The sequence below is a fragment of the Rhineura floridana genome, chromosome 9 (genome assembly GCF_030035675.1).
Source record: "Rhineura floridana isolate rRhiFlo1 chromosome 9, rRhiFlo1.hap2, whole genome shotgun sequence".
In the NCBI taxonomy this organism is placed as follows: Eukaryota; Metazoa; Chordata; class Lepidosauria; order Squamata; family Rhineuridae; genus Rhineura; species Rhineura floridana.
Window position 1 is genome coordinate 111,734,747 of NC_084488.1, and position 15,607 is coordinate 111,750,353.

A 15,607-nucleotide genomic window follows, 5' to 3' on the forward strand; every position below is an offset into this window, starting at 1 on the left:
CACCATGCAATGGGAGATCAGTGAGTCCTCTTTTTGATCAAGCTGCTACCTGTGAATTTAAGTGTGTCTAAGCTTTAATCCCCTAATTTATTAACCTGAGCATCTTTGCTCTCCATGGTCTGCATAGTATCGCTTCCCACATGCCGAGACACAATAGGATCCCAAGAGGAGAAATGGGGCTTCACAGCGGGTGCATTCATTTGGGGCATGACACTGGAGGCAATGGTCATCATCACATCCTGAAAATCACAAAAAAAACCCTTAGAAATGAATTCTTCTAGACTTAAATATATGATACATTTCTCTGTCTCGTGTTTTGATCACACTAAGAAGCTCAGGGCAGAATATGCAGGGCTATCATACTGTGTCCTTACAATGCTCCTGTGAGGCAGGTTTGGCTGAAAAACCCCAGTGGGTCCAATCCAGTGAGTTCCATAGCTGAACAAGGATCTGCACCTGAACTGTATACATCTAAGCCAAGCATTCCAGCTCCTGCACCGGCTTGGAACATACAGCAAATATTCAGTGGAATGAATGCTCAGGGTCTTCTAGATTATTAGTGCCTGCAGGACCAAAGCCGCTTAGAACAAGTACACAATGGCTGAAGCACAGCTGAAATGCAAGTTGCATGTCCCCTGCCTCAGGGTCCATGGTTGACCTTAGGAGGATTCCAGTCCAGATGATACACAATCACCCCACTCACGGGGCTGTCCTGGCTCTTGCTGGGAGGAAGGGCGGGATATAAATAAAATAATAAATAATAAAATAAATAAGGGGAGCCCTCAGCACCCCCTTCTACACTTCCCTGGACTGAAGACATGGCTCTCTCATTATCCTTGCAGCCCAGGCGTGTAGTTCTCCAGGGTCTTGGGGGGGGTCTTACACCCCTAAACGTTTTGGGAGCAGGGTCCCAGCCAGGTCCCTATATCTCCAGCACCCTACAAGCCAATCAGCCACGAAGAAGAATCTTCTAGTATGCTTCTTTGTCCTTTCCTGCTGATTGGAGCCAATCAGAAAGAAAATACACTTCTCAGTAGCTAACACATTTTCCTTTCATGCTGATTGGCTCCTAGGGATGTCTGTTGTGGGAGGAAGGACTGGGGAGTGTGGAGATTATGATGGAGAACAAGCAGGTGAGTGAGGGGGCATGGCATGACAATCATGAAGGGACCCTGCATTTCTGAATTTGCCACTATGCTACTGTTGGGGTCTGAGGATGACATTTCTACAGCCTCTTCTCCTCCACAGCCATGCAGAAACATTTGACTGCAGGACAGGATCCAGGCCCTTCACCCCTCTGGGGGGCTGGGGTTGGGAGGGGAGCCACTGGAAGGTCAAACCATGTAAACTTTTTTCAGGCTTCAGATGAGTCTAAGCCTTTGCTAAGATAACATCTTCCCAAGCTCTGATAGCAGGTCTTACTGGGAGCTGTCCAGGGTCCTAATTTGCACTGCCTAGGACATGACCCGAGCTGGACTGCATGAAGCTTTGGTGTTCATTGCCACTGCCTCTGTGGGCCCCAAGCCCTAGAAGAACAGGATAAACCAATGCCAGCTTATGTGCCATTGTAGGTCTTGAACTGACAATGCAAACCTACAACCAAGGTTTTCTGAAAGCTGGGGTCTTTACTGGTCCTTTATGTATAGGTAACTCAACATCAGCCAGCAACTATAAAACTAAAATGCTGGAAGCACTGCAGGTGCTCTGCCTTCCTAGCCTCACATTGACAGGTCTCATTTGGAGAAAGAACCCTCACTCTGAATAAGATCGCTCTGGCCCTAAAGTCAGATGGTGTCAGGACATGAATCCACAACAGGTCATGCACCTGGAGGCAAGGGGATATCAGGAGGATATTCATTTGGGGCAACACCACCAAACTCTGGCTAAAGTCAGAAATTACAGGATAACAGGTAGATCTTCAAAGCTTCTGACAGTAATAGGTCCAAACAGGTTCAATAGCAAGGTCTGAACCGTATAAATGCTAGTCTTGCTCTCTGGTATGAGTAAGAAGAGAACCCTGCTGCTTCTGCACTTGCTGTTCCCGGTCCTAATCTTTTCCCCTTCTCATTATTTATTACATTTATATTCCACCTTTCCTCCAAGGAGCTCAAGGTAGTGTACACTGTTCTCCCTGTCCCCATTTTAAGACTCACAACATCCCTGTGAGGTAGTTTAGGCTGACCCAAGGTCACCCAGTGAGCTTCATGACTGAGCGGGGATCTGAACCAGGGTCTCCCACATCCTAGTTCAGCACTGTAACTACTACACCACACTGACCTATTTCACTTTGGCTTTGGAGCCACTTCATCCAGGCTTGCCTTCTCCTTGGACCCTGTTCCCTAACTTGGCAGGAACCCCATTGGACAAGCAGAGGCACCAGGGTAGGCGTGGAGAGCCCTGGTCCATGCCAGATACAGCTAATATCTTGACACCACCTCTCACTACATATATACTGCCTCCTTATGTTGAGTGCATGCAAACCCCACATAGATCAGGAACCTCAGGCCCGGGCGTGAAATTCAGCCCTCCAATCCCCCCTATTCTGCCCTCGGATCTGTCTCTGGCCACATTTCATCCAACAGGCCACACCCTTCTTGAATGACTTCAGATGGCTGGAATGTATCCTTGAACTGTGATAATGCATCTTGCTTGGCTGGAAGGATGGAGATGCCGTGTGCACCAAGACACAGCAGGAGCTATCACTCCTCTCCTTGCGTCCTTGACTACCCAGGTACAAAGTAAAATCTCGCCCAGGCTTACCAAGTGGCAGAGGACCATCCCACCCCTTGCCTCAAAGTGAGGTCCACGACATTATCTGTCCAATAAGGGACTAGTGAGGTTCTATAATATTACCTGTTGGAGGTGATTTGTGGACTGCGTCTTTTGAAAAATTAAATCATGTAGGTGATGCTCACTAGCCCTGCATGCAAAGTCGCACAGAGACTTACTCTGACATGTGTCGGATTCCCTGTAAAAAGTGGATGGGCAACGCTCCACACAGGCACCATCATGGAGAATGTATCCCTCCATGCACTGCAAGCAATCGGTACTCTGGGGACCACTGCAGGCGTTGCAGCTCCAGTCACACTCTGGAATATAGAGAGGGTGAAAAAACAAACATCCCCAACACAGCCTACTGTCTGCTCACCTTGCACCCATCCGTTTTAACAGTGTTGGCTGATGGCTGCATGCCAGTGGGGTGATGGAATCGGCTCCGGGTTTTAGTCCAAACTTTCAAGGAGCTGTCCAAGATGCTGAAGCCAGCTCCTTGAAAGGTCAGACTAAAACTCAGAGCTAATTCCACTGCCTCAGTGACATGGAGCCACCAGCCACCACTGCATTTTAACATATCACAACGCTGCTGACTGCAGATGCACTGAAGGGCAAAGAAAAAACAGTGGAACAGATGCAAGACAGAAAAGAAAGTGCCTAAGGAGATGTTCTTAGAATAACACAAATTCTTCTCTGGGGTTTAACATTTCCCAATTATGTTAAACACAGGCAGAGGCTGCTGCTTTTCAAAGGTCCAACCAAGCAGTCACAATAGTCACTCCCTCTAGGTGCTTGCGGTTGCTATCGGCTGACACTGAATGTTGCTCGGCAGCAAATTCCACCACGGTTAAACTGTAAATCTCTTATCTTCCACTCCTGAGGATTTCTGGGATTTCTCACAAGAACTACTAATTAAGCACACCGAATCAACGATGAAGGTGACATTGCCCCACAGTCAAAAGAAATTTCAGAAGAGAGGGTAGCAAAGTTAATAATAGGAAGTCAGGGACAATCCACATCTCAACCGCTGCTCTAGGCAGCTGTCAAATACCTCCTGGGAGAGGGGTGTAATAACTTTATATAGTACAGGAAAGAATCGCACTACTATGAAGACAGCTAAGCATTTATTCAGCGCTAACAGTGTGCTAGATACTACATATCAGGGGTGGGCATAAGACCATAAGAAGAGCCTGCTGGATCCCACCAAAGGCCCACGTAGTCATAGAATCATAGAATAGTAGAGCTGGAAGGGGCCCATAAGGCTATCAAGTCCAACCCCCTGCTCAGTGCAGGAATCCAAATCAAAGCATTCCCGACAGATGGCTATCCAGCTGCCTCTTGAATGCCTCCAGTGTCGGAGAGCCCACTACCTCTCTAGGTCATTGGTTCCATTGTCGTATGGCTCTAACAGTTAGGAAGTTTTTTCTGATGTCCAGTTGAAATCTGGCTTCCTGCAACTTGAGCCCATTATTCTGTGTCCTGCACTCTGGGACGATCAAGAAGCGATAGTCCAGCAACCTGTTCTCACAGTGGCCAACCAGATGCCTATGGGAAACCTGTAAGCCGGAACTGAGTGCAACACCCCCCCCCTTTCTCCATTTGCGACTCCTATCAAGTGGTATTCAGAGGCTTTCTGCCTCCATCAGACTTTAGGCTCATCAGATCTACTTTGCTTTTCACTAGAACCCAAAGATCTACTAACCAGAGCCATGTGGGGAACGGCCATAGCTCAGTGGTAGAGCATCTGTCTTGCATGCAGAAGCTCCTAGGTTCAATCCCTGGTGTCTCCAGGTAGGGTCAGGAGAGACTCCTGCCTGAAACCGAGATACTGACCTAGATGGACCAATGGTCTGAGTGTGAGGCAGCTTCCTATGTTCTTATGTGTAAAAAAAACACCCACAACAATTAGAATCAAAGAACAGAGCACCTGTGAGCATATTTTGAGCCTAGGGTTTTATTTGCAGCACCAGGACTGGACTCAACTCAACCCACAGTCCTTTCACATTGAAGTCCATCCCTGGTTAGCTTTCTTTATTTCAGCAGCTTAATTTAGGAGCTGTTGCTGCTGTTAAAACAGTTGGGAATAAGGAACTTTTGCTGACTACCACAAATCACCCTGAGATCGACCAGCACAGCCTGATCTACCTTCTGTCCATCCCTGCTGTAGTACACAGAGAAGTGTCGCAGTTCTTGCCTAGAGGACTTGAAATCTATAATGCAGTTAAAACAGAGGATGGGACATTAATGATGGAGTAACAGAGATGGGACAGGAGTGAGACAAATGGTAATGGATGGGAGGAGGCAGAGCAGTGGAAGTGGGGAAAGCTAGTACAAGATATAGCAAGGACCAAACCCCTGGAGGAACAGGGTGAAGTGGCACTGCCCTAGGGACAGAAGCTTTTCTACTCAGCTGTGACACAGACCCAGAGAGCATAAAGAGAGATGAGGGAATCCTGCTGAGAGTAAGAATAGCTCCTTCTGCAAGCTGAAGAGCGATGGTGGCTGTAAAAGGAATCCAGGGGTACAGTATACATCACTGATTCTCTAGCTTTCCAGACCTCAAGGTGAGCCAGGGTGCAAGTCGATCTGTACAGAAGGAAACTGAAGCTGTCCTTCAACAGTCTCATGAGAGAAGCTCGCATAGCATGGAAAACAGCAAGAGTGGGTGTAAGAGAAGGGGAGATTGGGTGGGTTGGATGGGGGCCAATAAACTGAGTCTGAATCCTAGCAAGATGGAGGTGCTGTGGGTTGGTGGTTCCCGAGTCTGGATGATTGGTCAGTTGCCTGCTTTGGATGGGGTCGTACTCCCTCTGAAAGAGCAGGTCCATAATCTGGGGGTGCTTCTGGATCCATCTTTGTCGCTCGAGGCCCAGGTGACCTCAGTGGCTAGGAGTGCCTTTTACCAGCTTCAACTGGTAAAACAGCTGTGGCCATTTCTGGACTGGGATATCCTGACCACTGTAGTCCATCCTCCAGATTGGATTACTGTAATGCACTCTATGTGGGCTGCCTTTGAGGTTGGTCCGGAAGCTGCAGCTGGTAACTACTCACTGGGGCAGGATATCATCAACATGTCACCCAGCTGCTGAAAGAGTTGCACTGGCTGCCCATTAGCTACTGGGCTAAGTTCAAGGTTCTGGTTTTGGTATACAAAGCCCTATACAGCTTGGGACCAGAATACCTGAAAGAACATCTTGTCCCTTATATACCCAGTCAATCATTACGGTCTGTAGGTGAGGGCCTCCAGCAGATGCCATCTTATCAGGAGGTCTGTTCCGCAGAACATAGGAAGCGAACCTTTAGTGTAGTGAAGCCTACCCTGTGGAATTCCCTCCCCTTAGATATTAGACAGGCACCATCTCTGTTATCTTTTCAGCACCTACTGAAGACCTTCCTCTTTCAACAAGCCTTTTAAGTAGAGACCTTATCCCAGTCTGCGATTGGGTTAGGAATCCGGGTAGGAGCTAAGTGATTAGGCAAATCTGTCAGTTTTGGTTTCTCTCCGTTTCTCATCTATCCAAACTTAAGTTCAGTGCACCACATTTCTACATTAGCTTGCAATTTATTTATTTTTACAAGTCCTCATGAATATTAATCAACATTTTAGTGCAAATTTCTCCTGATATACTCATTTTTGTATGCATTTTCCCTGAATATACACATTTTTGCAAACAATTTTACCTAACAGAATGCATTTTTGTATGTTATTTTCACTCATATGCATTCTTATGCACGCTTACCCCTAATATATACATTTCTGTAGTTGGAAAATCTAGAGGTGTGAATTTCAAAGGATAACTATGTTTTGGTTGTGTATTATTTTAGGAAGTGCAAATTAGGGAGTTTGATATTAAAAATATGCATCAACTGAATTTCTTCCCTGTCCCTAACTAGGAAAAAAGGAAAAGTGAAGGGGTTGCTGGATACTGTGCGAGGTGAAGGGGGAAAATGTTGCCCTTCTTGACTCCTGCTTTCATTGCTAAACTCCTTGCAGTGAATTCTGTATTCCACAAATCTATGCTCATACCCTGGTATGACAAAAAAGTGAGTCAAGAGCCCCTTGTTAATCAGGGGGCTCTGTTCCTTAGCTTTAACTTGCTTCCAACTTGGACTATCCCTTCGTTGCTAAAAGTAGTACCAGCATCTCAGGATAGTTAATTATACAGCAAGCCTTCTAAGAATGATGGACAATAATATTTGATCATAATGTATTTGTAATATAGCTTGGTAAAGGTCTAAAAAGGGCATGAAGAAAATATTCTTCTCAGGCTTGATCTTCTTTTTTTAGAACACGCCACCTGGAATAGGCAGGGTCTGCTGAAAGTATTTTCCTTTAAAGATCTTTCTTGAAATATGTATATTCAGTCTTTCAATATTTATAAATCAGAGAATATTCCAGCAAATATACAAAAATCTTATATAAATGTTAAAAGAGGGAAGGGATTTAGAAAGTTAAGCTCATTTATCATTCAACTGAGCCGCTAGCTGAGCGAATTGCAAATCTTGACTCTTGGTAGAGTTTGATGGCTCACTTACTCAATCATTTACAAAGGAAGGATTTGCAATAATCTTGTTTTTCACTGGAAGCTCAACCCTGTGAAAGCAGATAAGGGGGGGGAGCAGCCAGAGGGATGGAGGAATGGGATTTGGAAGAAGAGAGAGCGAAAAGGGCCACCCAAGAAGGCTTCATTGCGATTTAAACTGTTAATCCTGACTAATCATCATTATTATTATCCAGTATGAGAACAGCTGTGTGTTTCGCTCACCTTTGCAGGTCTTAGTGTTGAAGTCAAGGTAATACTGGGGAGCACAGCTGTCATCCTGGCATTCACCAAAGAGCAAAACGTTGGATGGATCTTTGCAGGACGTACAATGGGTTCCTGAAGCACAGCTCAGACACAGATCACTGCAGGCTGGAAAGGAAGATAAAATACAGTATAACTGATGGCAATTCTTTTTAGTACTATAGCGGCCAAGAGCATGAGCTGGGAGGTCTCCGGTTTAAACTCTGCTTCAGCCATCAGCCTGTGAGAATGTACCATTGGTCTCACCTGAAAGGTGATTTTCATAGGAAGGGGCCATCACTGTGGGAATAGTTCCACCTATCGTGCGAAGGCAAGAATGTTTTTGAAGTCAAGACTAGGGACGTCATGCCCCTCCCACTCTCCAGTTCATTCGTAGCGAGTCTAAAAGAGATATCTAAAAATACAAGAACAAGGCCAACAGGCCCGCCAGGAAAATAACATAATAGTCACATGCATAACAACATGACTCTAACATAACTTCATAACATAACAGAACTAAAAGTCTTGACTTCACTCTTACATTTAAATATAATATGGAAACAATAACATGTAACCCATTGATAAAATCGCTAGTCATCCTCCAACTGGGAGGGTCGTGATGGCCCCTTCCTATGAAAATCACCTTTCAGGTGAGACCAATGGTACATTTTCCATAGGAAGTGGGCCATCACTGTGGGATGTACCAAAGCAACCCATATAGGGAGGGACCACCCACATGTTAATCCTTATTAAGAACCTGTTGCAACACTCGTCTGCCAAAAGAAGCATCAGCAGAGGCATAACGATCAATTTTATAATGACTTATAAACGAGTGTGGGGAAGACCAGACTGCGGCCCTACAAATATCGGCAACAGGAGCATTAGTAGCAAAGGCAGCCGAAGTGGCAGCTGACCTAGTAGAATGAGCTGTTATACTAGCAGGAACTGGCAGCTTCAGGGACTCATATGCTAAGGTAATGCATGCCCTTAACCAACGGGATAAGGTAGGATTGGATACTTTATGCCCCATAGACCCTGGATGAAAGGATACAAACAGAGACTCCGTTCGTCGAATCTCTTGGGTCCTAGACAGGTAGGTCTTGAGAGCCCTCCGGACATCCAACGAATGCCAAGCCTTCTCGAGAGGATGGGTAGGATTCGGGCAAAAGGAAGGCAAAACAATGTCCTGGTTGCAATGAAAAACTGAATCGACCTTGGGACGAAAGGAAGGGTCAGTCTTCAGCACAACAGAGTCCTTATGGAAGACGCAGAGGTGTCTAGCAGAAGACAATGCGCCCAACTCCGAAACGCGTCTGGCAGATGTGATTGCGATCAGAAACAGGACCTTGAAGGACAGTATACGTAGGGGCACAGTCCTGATGGGTTCAAACGGAGGGCGTTGCAAAGCCTGCAGAACTTTCGGCAAACTCCATGAGGGGAACCGATGGACAACAGCCGGAGAGCGTAGGGCGACTCCCCTCAAAAAACGTTTGATGAACGGATGTGAGGAGATATGATCTCCAGGAGAGGACACTGAGAGAATGGATGACAGAGTAGACGCATGTCGACGTAGAGTGTTGGGTCGAAGTCCCATCATAAAGCCACTGTGGAGAAATTGGAGCACCTGGTGCACATTGGCCTGGGATGGATCGTGGTGGTGGGACTGACACCACGAGAAAGCCACCCAGGTATGTTGATAAATGCGAGTGGTAGATGGTCTTCTCGAGGCCAAAATAATATCAATCACAGCGTCAGACAGTCCAGCTGACCTCAAGTGTCTCCGTTCAAACGCCACGCTGTTAGATTGAGCCAAGTAGGGTCCTGGTGCAGTACTGGGCCCTGGGATAGGAGGTCTGGCGTTACTGGAAGTGTCCAAGGATCCATCATTGACATTGCCAGAAGATCTGAGAACCACGGTCGGCGTGGCCAAAATGGTGCTATCAGAACCAGCTGTGCCCTTTCGGTTCGCGCCTTCCTCAAGGTTTTGGCTAACAATGGTATGGGAGGAAAGGCGTACAATAGACCGTCTGGCCACGGTGTTGTCAGAGCATCCACTGCTTCTGCTGTTGAGTCCAGGTATCGAGCAAAGTACCTTGGAAGCTGGCAATTGTGACTGGAAGCAAACAGGTCGACTGAGAGGGTGCCGAACCGACACTGGAGACGATGGAAAATGGCTGGATGAAGTTTCCATTCTCCTGGGAAGACCTGTTGTCTGCTGAGCCAGTCTGCTGTCACATTCCAAATCCCTCTGAGGTGCTCTGCTTTCAGGGATTGTAGATGTTGTTCTGCCCAGACAAAGATGAGGGAGGCTAAGTCCTGCAGAGGACGAGACCTGGTGCCCCCCTGTCTGTTCAAATGTGATTTTACACACGTGTTGTCTGTTCGAATGAGCACATGATGCAAAGGGAACAGAGACTGAAAAGGACATAGAGCCAAGTGGACAGCCTTTAGTTCCAGCCAGTTGATGCTTCGAGATTGCTCTGCGTTGGGTCAAACCCCCTGAACGTACTGGGAGTTGCAGTGGGCTCCCCAACCTATGAGGCTGGCGTCTGTGGTCACGACGGTTCTGCGGGGTTCTCTGAACAACGTGCCCTTGGAGAGGTGTTGAACCTTGGTCCACCAGCGGAAGGAGAGGCGCAGAGCGGGCTCAAACGAACTTTGCGATGGTTGGAGCTGGCAATGTCTTTTTGAAAAGGCAACAGAGTCCACTGAAGGGGCCGAGTGTGAGCCCGAGCCCAGGGCACAATGTGGATTGTGGAGATAAACATCCCGAGCGCTCTGGCGAGAAGCATGACGTCTGCGGATGTTTGTTGCATCAGGGACCTTGCGATGCTTGTGATGGCAGTGATGCGATCTGGAGCCAGGAAGACCATTGCCTGCAGGGTGTCCAACATTGCCCCAAGATGTAGTAGGCGTTGGGTTGGCTGGAGATGGCTTTTGTCGAAGTTGACAAGCCAGCCGTAGGTCTGCAAAACATTGAGGGTGATCATTAAATGATGATGAGCCAGCTCTTCAGATTTGGCCCGTATGAGCAGATCATCCAAATATGGGTAGATATGAACCCCTTGGGTCCGAAGGTAAGGATGAGTAGCACCTTGGAAAATACTCTTGGAGCAGAGGAGAGGCCAAAAGGCATCGCTCTATATTGAAAATGTTGGTGGCCAAAAGCAAACCGAAGAAACTTTCTGTGGGCTATGCAAATGGGTACATGGAGATACGCTTCCTTAAGGTCGATAGAAGCCAGGAAGTCTCCTTCATGCAGACTCTCGGTAATGGAATGGAGAGATTCCATTTTAAACTTGCGGTATGTTACAAAACGGTTGACAAACTTGAGATCCAACACCGCCCTCCAAGATAAATCTCGTTTTGGCACAGCAAATAGGAGGGAGTACACCCCTTCCGATCTCTCAGTTGTGGGAACTGGCTCTATTGCCGCTATGTGCAAGAGGTGATGTATAGCTGTCTGCATGATGTTGTGCCTGGCTGGTGCCCTTGGGCAAGGAGACGGGTGGAATCTGTCTGATGGGGTTGCCCAGAACTCTATGGTATAGCCATAAGTGAAGAGGTCCCTGATCCAGGAGACCTTAGTAAGGCGCAGCCATCGATCTCCAAAATTAAGTAATCTGCCACCTATGGGGATGGCGTTAATACTACTTGTGTAGGCGAGGACCTCCCCTATATGAGGACGATGAGTTGCCCCTGCGCCCTTGGTACTGACCTCTGCCCTGGAAGCGTCGGTTCCAGGAAACCCTGAATGCGTTGGAATCATAGGGTCTGAAATCGCGGCCTCGTCCTCCTGGCCGCGTTCCTCGAAAAGGCTGGTTAGAACGAAAGGAGGGAAATCGCCTGAAGGGCCTGTGGTCGATGTTCTTGACTGTGGCTAGAACCGGTTTATGGGCGTCTTTTGGATCAACCAGAACTGCCTTTAGAGCTTCCTCGCCGAAGAGTAGAGATCCGGAGTAAGGGGCCTTGGACAGGTTCAATCTGGCCGCTGAATCAGCTTGCCAGTGGCGAAGCCAGAGGGTACGACGAGCGACTATTTGAGTCGTCATGGCTCGTGCCCCTAATTGGGTGGCATCCAAAGTGGCATCGGCCACAAAAGCTGCTGTCTTACGTAATTTCAATAGTGCTCTTTTGAAGGCGACAGGATCAGGGTTATCATCCTCTAGAAGGTCATCCAGCCACATCATAGATGCTCTGGAGAAGATGGAGGCTGAGGCGGAGGCACGCATGGCTAGGGCAGTGGCCTCGTGGTTCTTGCGGAGGGCGAAGTCTATTCGACGTTCAGTAGTATCTTTTAGGTGGGATTCCCCTTCCCTGGGCAAGATAGATCGTGAAACGAGGCGAGCGATCGGTTCATCTATGCCAGGGACCTCTAACTTGGTGGCGAAGTCTGGGGCTAGGGCGTAAAGTCTGTCAGCCATGTTCTTGAAGCGTCGAGCTTTGAGCGGGTGGGCCCATTCATCGGAAGCTAATTTGGCAATTGGGTCCGGCACCGGGATGTAGTGTTCAGTAGGTGCAGGGGATTTGAGGACCTTGGCCCCTTTGAGAGTTGGAGCGGACGAAGTTGAGGGCGCAGTCTGGAGACCAAGGGTACGAAGTACCCTACGTGCGAGCGGTTGGTAATCTGAGGTATTGAACAAGCAATACGATGTATCCTCCTCATGATCTGAATAGTCGCTCCAGTCGTCTCCTTCAACATGGTCAGTGAAAGTTAACTCCTCCGCATACGAGGCTTCGTCCGTACATCTGCCTCTGGCTACATCAAAGGGATCTGGCGAGCAGGAAGGATGAGCAGCATGGAACGCGCGTTGGTCCATGTTGAGTGGGGGTATGGCAGGAACCTGTGGTAGTGACTGCATTTGTGTGAAATAAGCCAGCATGGCTTGGAGTTGGGAGAGGAAATCAGGAGACAGCTGCAGACCAGATGTGTGAGATGTATGTGCCTGGTGGGCTGTTGGAACAGATGTCTGAGGCGGTAAGCCAGAGGTAGGTTCGTTAGGCGAACCGTGAGGGGGAAAGCCAACAAACTCTTCCTCGTCAGAGGCAGTAGCAGGAGAATGGAAAATATCACTTATGTGTGTCTGTGCTGTGGTGGTTGTTGGCACAGAGACATAACGAGGACGCTTTGGTTTACTATGGCTGGAAAGATGTTTTGTCTTAGCCAGTGCTTTGGCATGTCTGGTCTTAGACGTGTTAGTATGTTGTGGCTTGGCTGATTGTGGCATGTCTGGCTGATCTGGCACCATGTGTGTTGATGGTGACATGCCTGGCTGTTCTGCCATCTTATATGAACCTGGGTGCAGTACACTGCCACGGAGGGGGCAGAATGTAAAGACCCGAACTGGCACAGCGTACTACCACGGAGGGGGTAGGATACACTGGCAGATGGCGAATGCACTGCCACAGAGGGGGCAGAATGCACAGAGGTATCCGCGTTAATATAATATAGGCTGTTTTAGAGTTGGCACACTCAGATTAGTGCTGTGGGCTGGGTTTTTGGCTTGTTCACGGCCCCATAGGGGGCAGGATATGTAATGTAAATCAGATTTAATACAAGTCAGCCACTGATATTAAAGTTCCAGCCTTGATAATGTAATCCAGCCACTAGGATTAAAGCTCCAGCCTTGATAATGTAATCCAGCTACTAGGATTAAAACTCCAGCCTTGATAATGTAATCCAGCCACTAGGATTAAAGCTCCAGCCTTGATAATACAATCCAGCCCACTAGGATTGGAGCTCCAGCCTTAATAATACAATTCAGCCACTATGATTACAGCCACAGTAAAAATGTGTGTAAATCAGCCTTGTGTAAGTTTGTCAGCAGCACATATACACAAACATACAGATAGATAGCCTGCAGGGGAGGTATCCGAAGCTAAATAGATGGGAACAAAAAAGGCGGGAATTTTGAATTTCAAAAAATGGCGCCCGGAAAAAAAAAAAACGGGCGGGAAAAAACGATCAAAACGGGGTTGAGGGAGAAGGAGCAATGGCGGCCGTCGCAAGCGAACTGGGGGAAGGGCTGGCCAGCACGGACTCGCCGAAAGCCGCAGTAGCGGTTAGAAAAAACTCTGGAAGAGCAGGTAGAGGAACACACGGCAGCCGCCGCAGAGAGAGCCGCCGTCGCGGTCTGTAAAGCCCTTCGCAGTGGGATTTAAGCCACGTAGCGAGGGCGATCTGCGGTAAGGTAGTAACGGCGGGAGCCGCAGCTGCAAGCTCCCGCAGAGATCGGATCAGCCGCAGCCGCGGCAACGATCGGGGGGGGGAGGGAGAGGGATTCCCCTTCCCTCACAAGCGATCAAAAGCGATCTTAAAAAAAAAAGAACCGCAGCCGCGGTCACCGAGGGAGCCCCCTGGCTACGGGGGGGGGGAGGGGGCTTGAAACTGCAAAAATAAAGAGAGCCGCAGCCGCGGTCTCAGAGGGAGCACCCCAATCAAGGGAATAAAAGAAATTAAATAGCCCTGAGGAAAGGGGGAAGAGAGCCGCAGCCGCGGTCTCTGAGGGGATCCTCAGTAGGCTAGACACAAAAAACAGAAAAAAGGTTTTGAAGAGAAAAAGAGAAACAAATACGAGACTTAGCTAAATGCTACGTGAAATTCCAATCTTGTTCGTACGAAGGCAAGAATGAACTGGAGAGTGGGAGGGGCATGACGTCCCTAGTCTTGACTTCAAAAACATTCTTGCCTTCGCACGATAGGTGGAACTATTCCCACAGTGATGGCCCACTTCCTATGGAAAAGCCTTTATTCCTCCGTCTACCCATCTGCAATATGGGGATGGCAACACTGACTGAATTACTGAGCTATTATATGTAAAGCACTCTGAACACTTCAAAGAGCTATAAAATCCTTACATGTGGGATAGTGGCTAAAGAGAGGTGGGGTCGCAGGGAGGGAGAGGGACAGGGAGAGAGAGAGAGAGAAAGAGAGAGAGAGAGAGAGAGAGAGCGCTATGCAATTCGGCAATGCTACAGACTGCCCATCACTGGCTCTGGTCCTACTCATCATTGACTGTTCCCACGGGTCAACAGCTGTTCATACAAAAAAGGTTCCCTTCTCTCATAATAATAATAATAATAAATAATAAAATTTTATTTGTGAGTCGTCTATCTGGCCGACTGGCCACTCTAGGCGACGTACATTGCCAGAATAAAATACAATATAAAACCCAAAATACAATAAATTAAAATTAAACAACATTAAACTAAACAACATTAAAAACTGACCCACCCCCGGAGACCCCATAGGCCTGCCAGAATAGCCAGGTCTTCAAGGCCCGGCGGAAACCTGTCAGGGAGGGGGTATGGCGAAGATCGAAGGAAGGGAATTCCAGAGGGTGGGGGCCACAATAGAAAATGCCCTCTCTCTGGTCCACACCAGCCTAGCTGTTTTAGCTGATGGGACAGAGAGAAGGTCTTGTGTGGCTGATCTTGACATTCATATGAACAAATTTAGGAGTAAAGGTATGTACTCTTTTATTTTTTATTAAATAAAAAATACTCTTCCTCAATTGCCTTTTCTATGGCAAAGGCTTTTCTTAGCCACAAGGAAGAGAACCTTTTCAGGGAGGGCACCCAAGCTTTGGAATGCCCTTCCTAAAGAGGCTCCTCTGGCACCCACACTGCAACCCTTTTGGTGCTGGGCTAAAATATTTTTTTATTTGTCCAGGCATTTTGAATGGTCTCTAAGCCTTAGTCTGCATAATGGTTTTAATTGCTCTTTAATCATTTTTACTGGAACTGTTGTGTATAAATGTCGTTATGTGTCTTCAAATTGATTATGACTTATGGCGACCCTAGGAATTAGCAACCTCCAAAGAAAATCTGTCATGAACCACCCTGTTCAGATCTTCTGAGTTCAGGTCTGTGGCTTCCTTTATGGAATCAATCCATCTCTTGTTTGGCCTTCCTCTTTTTCTACTCCCTTTTGTTTTTCCCAGCATTATTGTCTTTTCTAGTGAATCATGTCTTCTCATGATGTGTCCAAAGTATGGACCTCAGTTTCATCATTTTAGCTTCTAGTGACAGTTCTGGTTTAATTCGTTCTA

At 47.6% G+C, this 15,607-nt stretch overlaps 1 protein-coding gene across 5 annotated transcripts in view; it reads right to left on the reverse strand.

Moving 5' to 3' along the window:
• Positions 1 to 15,607, reverse strand: part of FRAS1 (Fraser extracellular matrix complex subunit 1) — a 416,443-nt gene that overhangs the window by 158,613 nt on the left and 242,223 nt on the right. For all 5 annotated transcript variants that reach the window (XM_061583287.1, XM_061583284.1, XM_061583285.1 and 2 more), the window contains 3 exons: positions 7,539 to 7,685; positions 2,949 to 3,089; positions 96 to 239 (listed from right to left, as the gene is read on the reverse strand). In XM_061583287.1, the coding sequence (XP_061439271.1) occupies positions 96 to 239; positions 2,949 to 3,089; positions 7,539 to 7,685 (432 nt within the window). The remainder of the gene's footprint in view (positions 1 to 95; positions 240 to 2,948; positions 3,090 to 7,538; positions 7,686 to 15,607) is intronic.